General features: G+C 51.3%; 2 protein-coding genes across 2 annotated transcripts; both read left to right on the top strand.

Annotated features, from left to right (window-relative positions):
- Positions 1-610: 610 nt before the first annotated feature.
- On the top strand, positions 611-2,269 carry LOC120113255 (scopoletin glucosyltransferase-like). The gene has a single exon (XM_039134135.3). The coding sequence runs from the start codon at positions 685-687 to the stop codon at positions 2,158-2,160; it is 1,476 nt and encodes a 491-aa protein (XP_038990063.3). The 5' UTR covers positions 611-684; the 3' UTR covers positions 2,161-2,269.
- A 5,457-nt stretch (positions 2,270-7,726) lies between these two features.
- On the top strand, positions 7,727-9,373 carry LOC103704299 (scopoletin glucosyltransferase-like). The gene has a single exon (XM_039134134.3). The coding sequence runs from the start codon at positions 7,811-7,813 to the stop codon at positions 9,284-9,286; it is 1,476 nt and encodes a 491-aa protein (XP_038990062.2). The 5' UTR covers positions 7,727-7,810; the 3' UTR covers positions 9,287-9,373.
- The last annotated feature ends 639 nt before the right edge of the window (positions 9,374-10,012 follow it).

The following is a 10,012-nucleotide window of genomic DNA, read 5'->3' as shown; positions in this document are numbered from 1 at the left end:
ACTTTTTATTTTCTGATTTCATTGAGTATATTCGTACTCATGATGTATGAAATACCCGTTACAGCAAAAATAATAATAGTAAAGCCCATTATCTGTGATGATTATCTGGAAGAGTTCGAACCTTCAAATAATGGCTTGCCAGACAAAGTTTCAAGTTTTGGTCTCTGTAATTAAAATCATTGGTTCGGCTTTGGCCTACTTGGTGAAGGGAGGAAAAATCATAAGAGTAAGGTTGAATTTTTGGAGGCTAGAGAAATAGAGAGGAGCATGAGATAACACCGTCGCACTCGGATTGGTTTTTATTATCAGAACTGTTGGATAAAAAAAAAAAAAAAAATCCACATGACACTAGCTAGGCTACCATTACATAGTCCTTTCCAGCGTAAAACCTAGACGACAGAGAATCTGATCCTTATAAATAACAATCAAAATCTTCTGCGGTAGACCCATGCATCGTAGAGTGCTCAACATCCCTGGATAGGCGCTATCCGGTCACCGTATATATACATATTTATGCTTCCCTCGTCTACCTTGTTTATTTAATGGCCGTTCATCTTGGCCATCCATGATTGGACAGCATTCCATGGTACTGCATCCGTGCTCGATAAATAGACCTCCCGTCTACCCTGGAATGCTTGCTTGGTAAGAAGAGAATAAAACAATAGTAGAGGGAAGGCAATAGCCATGGACTCCCGAGCTCCGGAACAGCAGCAACAACCCCTCCATATAGTCTTCTTCCCATTTCTAACACGGAGCCACATGATCCCCATGCTCGAGACCGCCCGCATCGCGGCCGAGCGCGGCGTCAAGGTCACCCTCGTCACCACCCCGGCCAACGCGCACCTCCTCCAGCCCACTATCGACCGCGCCAACTCGAGGCCCGCCTTCCCCCACCAGCCCCACATGGACCTCCGCCTCATCCCTTACCCCTCCGTCGACTTCGGCCTCCCCGACGGCTGCGAGAACCTCGCCGCAGTTCCGGCCCCCGCCCTCGCCCCCAACTTCTACGCCGCCATCTTCTCCCTCCGCGGGGCCCTCGACACCCTCCTCCGCGACCTCCGCCCCGTAGACGCCCTCGTCTCCGACGCCATCCACGTCTGGACCACCGCCCTCGCAGCCGAGCACGGCATCCCCCGCCTCATCTTCCAGGTATACGGCCTCTTCTCCCTCTGCGTCGAGAACGAAACCTACCTTCACCGCCCCTACGAGTCCATCTCCTCCCGCTCCGAGCCATTCTCCATCCCAGGCTTGCCCCATCCCGTCAAGTTCACCCGCGCCACCATGTCAGAGGCCTTCAACTCCCTTTACATGCTTGGCCTCCTCCGCGAGTCCGAGCTCAACAGCTACGGCGTCATCGTCAACAGCTTCTACGCCCTCGAGCCCGATTACGCCGAGCACTATTACAAGGTGGCCCCCCGGAAGGTCTTCCTCGTCGGCCCGGTCGGGCTCGCCGGAACTCATCCGCCTGCGGCGGAGAAGAAAGAGGAGAACGCCACCGCCTGCCGCGACGCCACCCTGAGGTGGCTGGACGCCAGGGAGGAGGACTCGGTGGTGTATGTTTCCTTCGGGACGCTGTGCGAGTTCAGCGAGGAGCAGCTCCGAGAGCTGGCGCTGGGGCTGGAGGCGAGCGGTCACCCGTTCGTGTGGGTGCCGCGAGCTGAAGGAGAGAAGTGGATGCCGGAGGGGTACGAGGAGAGGGTCGCCGGGCGGGGGCTGGTGGTTCGGGGGTGGGCCCCGCAGGCGGAGATCCTGGCCCACCGGGCGGTGGGAGGGTTCGTCATGCACTGCGGATGGAACTCGGTGCTGGAAGGGGTGTGCGCCGGGGTGGCCCTGGCCACATGGCCGCGCCGCTGCGAGCAGTTCGAGACGGAAAAGTTACTGGTGGATGTGCTCAAGATCGCGACGCCCGTGTGGGAGGGGTTCAGCAGCGTGGTGGACGAGGAAAAGGTGGTGGTGCCGGCGGAGGCGCTGGCGAAAGCGGTGAAGCGGCTCGTCGGCGGCGGGGAGGAGGTGGCGGCGATGAGGCGGAGGGTGCGAGAGCTGGCGGCGATGGGGCGGCAGGCGGTGGCGGAGGGTGGCTCGTCGTACGAGGACATGAGCTGTCTCATCCAGGGTCTGATGCTGTGCCGCGAGGAACGTAACAAGTCCAGGGAGGGGTGATGCCATGTGCTGTTACCATGTGCGTGGCCCCGTTGGTGCGATGATGTTTCTGGAATCTGGATTTCCATCTGCTTATGGTAATAAACATGCGGTGAATCGGTAGTTTTCACTGTTTCCTTTCTGAAACGGGATCCGTATATCACGACACCTGGCTATAGCTCGTTACCAGTATCTATGACAGGAATCCTAATATAAGACAGCATTCTATATTACATAGGAAACCACGGTGAACGACTCAACCGTATTAATCAGAGACTGAGAGCCGTATATCACCGTTTCAAAAGGAAGATTGATTTCTTTCGCACCTTAACCGTTGGATCGCGCCTTGATCTCATCTGCGCTTTTCCAATCGACATGGAGGCAGCCCTGCATCGTTCGTAGACTTTTTTTTTTTTGATTAAAAATAAACTTCTTTGTTGGATGCACCTCGAGAGAGCGAGCCTAATTTTATGATAAGAAAGGAGACGGCCATCCCTCTTGACGGAGGCAAGGACCACCATGTGAAAAAACCATAGCTATGACATAGTAATGGGGCAAGTAGAAATCTCAATCCAAGTAATGACAGCTAGCCCGTACTACAAGTTATTACTAATATTTTTAAGTATTATTGCAAGGAAAAGAATATAATTATTTGAATGGTAAGTTCTTAATTGCCAAGCCGCATTTGGCATTTTGTTGCAGGACGGCTAAAAAAAAAAAAAAAAAGAGAAGGAAAGAGAAGAGAAGGAGGACGAAGAAGAAGAGAAAAAAGGCTAATCATTCAAGCAATCATTCATTAATCCTAATCAAGTGCACGAACCCATATATATAGGATCAGAAAATAACAAATAGACCCCCTACAAATAAAATAATTCCATAAAAGCCCTAAAATATCAATATGCAAACAAACCCAGTAAAATAATATAAAATTAAATCAATCCAGCCACAACGAAAGTGGCTGGACTATGCTCCTGCGATGACTGTGGCCCCGCGTAACAAACGGTCCGATACTAGTGTCCGCACCAACTCTCTCGAGTGGAAAAAAGTCGACCTCGACGAACACGGCTCGGTGTAGCCCTGGTGATACTCCGAAAGGTCTGGATCAATACGCTGGAACTTCTACCGTGTAATTCAAGTCGAATCCGACTTCGGTCATCCTCTCCAACGAACCAAGAAGTGCTGAATGCTTCCATCACCGGATAAAATGATTTGCTCGTCTAAAATGGCATCAATGAGTTCTTTTTGTGCTAGTGGGAGAGGTAAAGAAAGTGGGGATAGTATAAAATCAGGGATAAGGAGAATCAGCGGGATCAAGAGAGGGCTCAACGAAAGAGTCATCAGGGATAGATGTAGGACCATTATAAGCAACCAGATCTTCAATATTAAAAGAGGAGCTGATACCAAAATCAGATGGAATGACAATGACATAGGCATTCGTGCCCACCCGGTGCAATACCCGAAATGGCCCAGCACTACGAGCCTGCAGTTTCTTAATGGTTCCATGCAGAAACCGCTCCGACCGAATACGTACCATAACATAGTCCCTGGTTGGAATATCTTATCCCTCCTATGAGAATCAGCTTGTTGTTTATATTGAGCATTACTTGCATGAATGCGCTTTTGGATTTTCTGATGTAACTCATGAATGTATTGTGCAAACGTATGTACGGACTCAGAAATCCTAATATATGGTGACATGGATAAAAGATCTAAAGGTTTTCTAGCTTTGTAATCATGCACGACCTCAAATGGACTCGTGCATATGAACCTATTGACCGAATTATTGTCTGCAAACTATGCGATAGGAAGAACTGAATCCCAATTATGAGTATGTTCGCCTACAAGGCATCGTAACAGGTTACCAAGACTTCAGTTGACCACTTCTGTTTGGCCGTCGGTTTGTGAATGATAAGCAGTGAAAAATTTAAGTTTCGTACCAACCTAGTGCCACAAGGTTTTTCAGAAATAACTCATGAAACGTACATCTCAGTCGGGCACGATGGTTTTTGGAAGGCCGTAGAGTTTGACAATCTTATCAAAGAAGAGCTTGGCTACTTTGGAAGTATCAGAGGTATTGGAACAAGGGATAAAATGGGCCATTTTGGAAAAACGGTCCACAACTATAAGAATAGAATCATGTCTTCGGACGGTATGGGGTAGACTAAGTACAAAGTCCAAACTAATGTCATGCCAAGGACGATCGAGTACCGGTAAAGGGGTATAAAAGCCAGTGTTCTGTTTTCAGTATTTGGCTAATTGACAAGTTCGACATTGGCCAATGATTTTAGCAACGTCTTTTTTTAAGCTAGGGTAGAAGAATTGACGTTCCACCTCTTCGATGGTCTTATCCCCGGAAAGGCCACCTACATGTACTTCCTACACCAAGAAATCTCGTATTGATGTCCGTGGGATACAAAGCTTTGTTGCCTTAAACAATAACCATCTTGAAGGTGACACCCATTGATCGAGGGACCTCGTCCGTCGGCGAGGTCTTTGTAGAATTTTCCAAAATTAGAGCAAGATAAGTAGTCCTCTATGAGTCTGTCGAAGCTCGTGACATGCACAAACATGGTCGAGTAGGGTCACTCGACGGCTCAGTGCGTCAGCAGCAGTGTTGGAGGCACCTGATGTGTGTTTGAGGACAAAAGTGTATTTCTGGAGGAACTCAACCCATTTGGCCTGCCTAGAGTTCAGTTTCTTTTGAAAATTAAAGTAGCGAAGAGCTTCATGATCAGAGTAAAGGACGAATTCATTGGGCAGTAGGTAATTGCGCCAATACCGGAGGGCCTGGACTACGACATAAATTTTTTTGTTATAGGTGGAATATTTCAGCTTAGCCTCGTTTAACTTCTCACTAAAGTATGTGACGGGATGACGTTCTTGGCCGAGCACGCCATCTATACTAAGGTCGGATGCATCACACTCCACTTCAAAAGCCTTACTGAAGTCGGGCAGGCGCATAACTGGCGCCTCCGTCATTATTTTCTTGTTGTCGTAAAATACTTTAGCTGCAGCGTTAGTCCAATGAAAGTCGCCCTTTTTAAGACAATCAGTGATTGGGGACATAAGCGTGCTAAACCCCTTAATGTAGTGATGGTAGAAAGTAGCCAGCCCATAAAAACTGCGAACCTCACTGAGAGTTTTGGGTTCGGGCCACTCGACTATCACCGTGACCTTATTAGGTTCGGCAGACAAACCCTCTGATGAGAAAATGTTACCCAAAAAGTTGACATAAGAAGTGAAGAATGAATACTTCTTAAGGTTAGCGTACAGTTTCGCATCCCGCAGGATTGTGCATACCTGTCGCAAATGATTGAAGTGTTGCTCCTCTGACTAGCTGTAGATGAGGATGTCATTAAAGTATATGACTAAAAATTTGCCTATAAAAGGTCACAAGACTTGTGTCATCACCCGTATAAAAGTACTAGAAGCATTCGAGAGGCCAAAAGACATGACCAACCATTCATACAGGCCATCTTTTGTTTTAAAAGCCGTTTTTCACTCATCACCTGGGCAGATTTGAATTTGATGGTATCCACATTTTAAATCAATCTTGGAGAAGATCGCGGCGCTTGCCATCATGTCCAGTATATCGTCGAGTCGAGGAATGGAGAGACGGTATTTAACCGTGATCCTGTTGATTGCCTGGCTATCAACATATATTCTCCATGTGCCATCTTTTTTTGGTGTGAGGAGTGCAAGTACGGCACACAGACTTAAACTTTCACGAATGAACCTCTTTCGTATGAGCTCGTTATTTGTTTTTGCAGCTCAGCATGCTCAGAAGGATTCATTTGATAGTAGGGTAGGTTAGGCAGAGTAGTTCTCGGAACTAGGTCAATGGCGTGTTGTATATCACGCAAAGATGGCAGTTAATCCAGGAGGTCCTCAGAGAATACTTTCGAAAACTCCTCTAGGATAAACTAACCCTCTGATGGCAGCTCGCTTTGCAGATGCAGATGGTTTTCTAGGATAAGTAAAGCGAACACCAAAGAATCACTAAAGACTTTCTTTTCAAATTTGGAGGGCCCAAAGATAGGGAGTGCCTTGCTTTTTGGCTCATTTTTCTTCTTACCCTTGTCAAGCATCTTGGGTCTTAAGGGATTAAGTTTAATCCTCTTGCCCTCAAATATGAATGAGCAAGAAATAGGGCGACTATAGATGGTGACATCAAGATCGAACAACCAAGGTCTTCCCAATATTAGATGACCAACATCCATCGGAATTACGTCACACCAGATAGTGCCTTTATAAGAAAGCATTTAAATTGGTACGAGACACCTTTCTTTAATTTGGATAGAAGACGCATCAATCTAGAAGACCTTATAAGGTTGGATCTGAGGAATTGGAGTCAAACCCAAATGGAAAATGTTATGGGGGAATTGAGCCGCCATGCCCCACGTGATCGGCACGCGTATCCAGGAAAGCTACAGCTGCCCTATGATCCAGCACTCCGACCCCGAGTCGGACCTCCTCGGCTCCGCAGCCCGACCCCGGGTCGGCTGCCCTATGATCCAGCACTCCGACCCCGAGTCGGACCTCCTCGGCTCCGCAGCCCGACCCCGGGTCGGCTGCCCTATGATCCAGCACTCCGACCCCGAGTCGGACCTCCTCGGCTCCGCAGCCCGACCCCGGGTCGGCTGCCCTATGATCCAGCACTCCGACCCCGAGTCGGACCTCCTCGGCTTCGCAGCCCGACCCCGGGTCGGCTGCCCTATGATCCAGCATTCCGACCCCAAGTCGGAGATCTTTTGATAACGACAGGCTATTCTCCAGAGGCACGCCGCGGCCTCCTGCTCCACTACTCCCTGCAACGGCTGTACCCGATGCTGCCCACGATCTCCTGTATCAACCGTACAAAGCGGAGCTCCACTACGCCCTGCCATGACCGTACCCAGCGCTGCTCCACGACGCCCCGTAACGGCCATGTCAGTGGCCATTCTATCGTGCCCCACGACGACAAACCCCCCTGAGAGACCTCCCAGCCAGGTATATATGCGGCTGGGGGGAGAAGGGGGGGTAAGCAATACCTCCCAGAGCACTCTCTCCCACTTGTGATTATCATCTCTCCTCCTCCAATCTCCTCTGACTTGACCGTCGGAGGGCCATCACCACCCTGGTGGTGGTGCAAGGCTTGTTTGCAGGTTCCTTGGCGGAAGGTGGAGCGCAACCAGCACCAACCAAGACAACTCAGGCGGAACCCCGTTCACACCGTCGTGTCAATCGTTCTTGGTTTGGACCACCAGCAACAGAAAACAATGTTCGAAAATATTGCATTAATGAACTCGAATTGGTTTTTATTATTAGAACCGTTGGATCAAAAAAAATATCCACATAATACTAGTCTACCATTACATAGTCCTTAACAGTGTAAAACCCACACCACAGAGAATCTGATCCCTGTAAATAACAATCAAAATCTTCTGCGGTAGACCCATGCATCGCAGAGTGCTCTACATCCCTGGATGGGCGCCATCCGGTCATCGTATATATACATATTTATGCTTCCCTAGTCTACCTTGTTATTTAACGGCCGTTCATCTCGGCCATCCATGATTGTACAGCATTCCATGGTACTGCATGCGTGCTCGATAAATAGACCTCCTGTCTACCCTGGATTGCTTGCTTGCTGAGAAGACAACAAAACAATAGTAGAGGGAAGAAAATAGCCATGGACTCCCGAGCTCCGGAACAGCAACAACAACCCCTCCATCTAGTCTTCTTCCCATTTCTAACACGGAGCCACATGATCCCCATGCTCGAGATCGCCCGTATCGCGGCCGAGCGCGGCGTCAAGGTCACCGTCGTCACCACGCCAGCCAACGCCCACCTCGTCCAGCCCACCATCGACCGCGCCAACTCGAGGCCCGCCTTCCCCCACCAGCCCCACATGGACCTCCGCCTCATCCCTTACCCCTCCGCCGACTTCGGCCTCCCCGACGGCTGCGAGAGCCTCTCCGCAGTTCCGGCCCCCGCCCTCGTCCCCAACTTCTACGCCGCCCTCTTCTCCCTCCGCGGGGCCCTCGACACCCTCCTCCGCGACCTCCGCCCCGTAGACGCCCTCGTCTCCGACGCCATCCACGTCTGGACCACCGCCCTCGCAGCCGAGCACGGCATCCCCCGCCTCATCTTCCAGGTATTCGGCCTCTTCCCCCTCTGCGTCGAGAACGAAACCTACCTTCACCGCCCCTACGAGTCCATCTCCTCCCGCTCCGAGCCATTCTCCATCCCAGGCTTGCCCCATCCCGTCAAGCTCACCCGCGCCTCCATGACGGAGGGCTTCAATTCCCTTTACATGCTCGGCCTTCTCCACGAGTCCGAGCTCAACAGCTACGGCGTCATCGTCAACAGCTTCTACGCCCTCGAGCCCGATTACGCCGAGCACTATTACAAGGTGGCCCCCCGGAAGGTCTTCCTCGTCGGCCCGGTCGGGCTCGCCGGAACTCATCCGCCTGCGGCGGAGAAGAAAGAGGAGAACGCCACCGCCTGCCGCGACGCCACCTTGAGGTGGCTGGACGCCAGGGAGGAGGACTCGGTGGTGTATGTTTCCTTCGGGACGCTGTGCGAGTTCAGCGAGGAGCAGCTCCGAGAGCTGGCGCTGGGGCTGGAGGCGAGCGGCCACCCGTTCGTGTGGGTGCCGCGAGCTGAAGGAGAGAAGTGGATGCCGGAGGGGTACGAGGAGAGGGTCGCCGGGCGGGGGCTGGTGGTTCGGGGGTGGGCCCCGCAGGCGGAGATCCTGGCCCACCGGGCGGTGGGAGGGTTCGTCATGCACTGCGGATGGAACACGGTGATGGAAGGGGTGTGCGCAGGGGTGGCCCTGGCCACATGGCCGCGCCGCTTCGAGCAGTTCGTGACGGAAAAGTTACTGGTGGACGTGCTCAAGATCGCGACGCCCGTGTGGGAGGGGTTCAGCAGCGTGGTGGACGAGGAAAAGGTGGTGGTGCCGGCGGAGGCGCTGGCGAAGGCGGTGAAGCGGCTCGTCGGCGGCGGGGAGGAGGTGGCGGCTATGAGGCGGAGGGTGCGAGAGCTGGCGGCGATGGGGCGGCAGGCGGTAGCGGAGGGTGGCTCGTCGTACGAGGACATGAGCTGTCTCATCCATGGTCTGATGCTGTGCCGCGAGGAGCGTAACAAGTCTAGGGAGGGGTGATGCCATGTGCTGTTACCACGTGGGTGTTGTTTCTGGATTACCATCTGCTTTTGGTAATAAACATGTGGCGAATCGGTAGTTTTTTTTTTCCCGGCAAAACCGAAAAAAATCGTACTAAATAAGTACAAATACAGCTAAAAAAATCAAAAAGTAGTACATTTCGAAGAGCATGAGCCAACTCCATCTTACCCATCCATAGGTGTCCTCCAGAATGATTGGAAACAAAAAAAGCCACCCAATCGGCCGTACCATTGGTCTCACAGAAAGTATGCTTCGCCTGAATGGCCATCCCATCTCAGACCATGGCCCGGATATCCCTCAACAATATATGGTAATCGCCAATCCTCCCAAAAAAACTGTTGAATCCATCCAATGATCATCGCAGAGTCGCCCTCTATGATCACCATCCTCGCCTGCAGAGCATGCCGCACATAACACAAGCCAGACCATGCTGCTCTCAACTCCACCCCAGGAACCGAAGTGTCAAACAGCTGGCAACCCCCAACAGTAATCACCTTGAAGTCTGGGCCTCTAACCACAAAGCTCGTACCTCCCCTTGCACCGTCTTGCAGAACGCAACCGTCAAAGTTGACCTTAAGAAAACTCGAGGATAAGGGCTCCCATATGAAAAACACCGTACAAAGTGATATATGCGAAGAGGTAGAGCTCCAGATATCTCGAGCTATCAAAGGTCCATTCGAAAGGTCCACCTGAGAGATCTCTACT

This window comes from Phoenix dactylifera, chromosome 15, assembly GCF_051530095.1.
Source record: "Phoenix dactylifera cultivar Ajwa chromosome 15, Ajwa_hap1_PhDact_Kaust_v1.1, whole genome shotgun sequence".
Classification (NCBI taxonomy): Eukaryota; Viridiplantae; Streptophyta; class Magnoliopsida; order Arecales; family Arecaceae; genus Phoenix; species Phoenix dactylifera.
Note: the sequence above shows the minus strand (reverse complement) of the source record. Positions and strands in the feature narration are given on the sequence as shown.

What these genes read in the sequence shown, in the direction of transcription:
- LOC120113255 (XM_039134135.3), top strand. Translation starts at nt 685, where the DNA reads ATGGACTCCCGAGCTCCGGAACAGCAGCAACAACCCCTCCATATAGTC.
- LOC103704299 (XM_039134134.3), top strand. Translation starts at nt 7,811, where the DNA reads ATGGACTCCCGAGCTCCGGAACAGCAACAACAACCCCTCCATCTAGTC.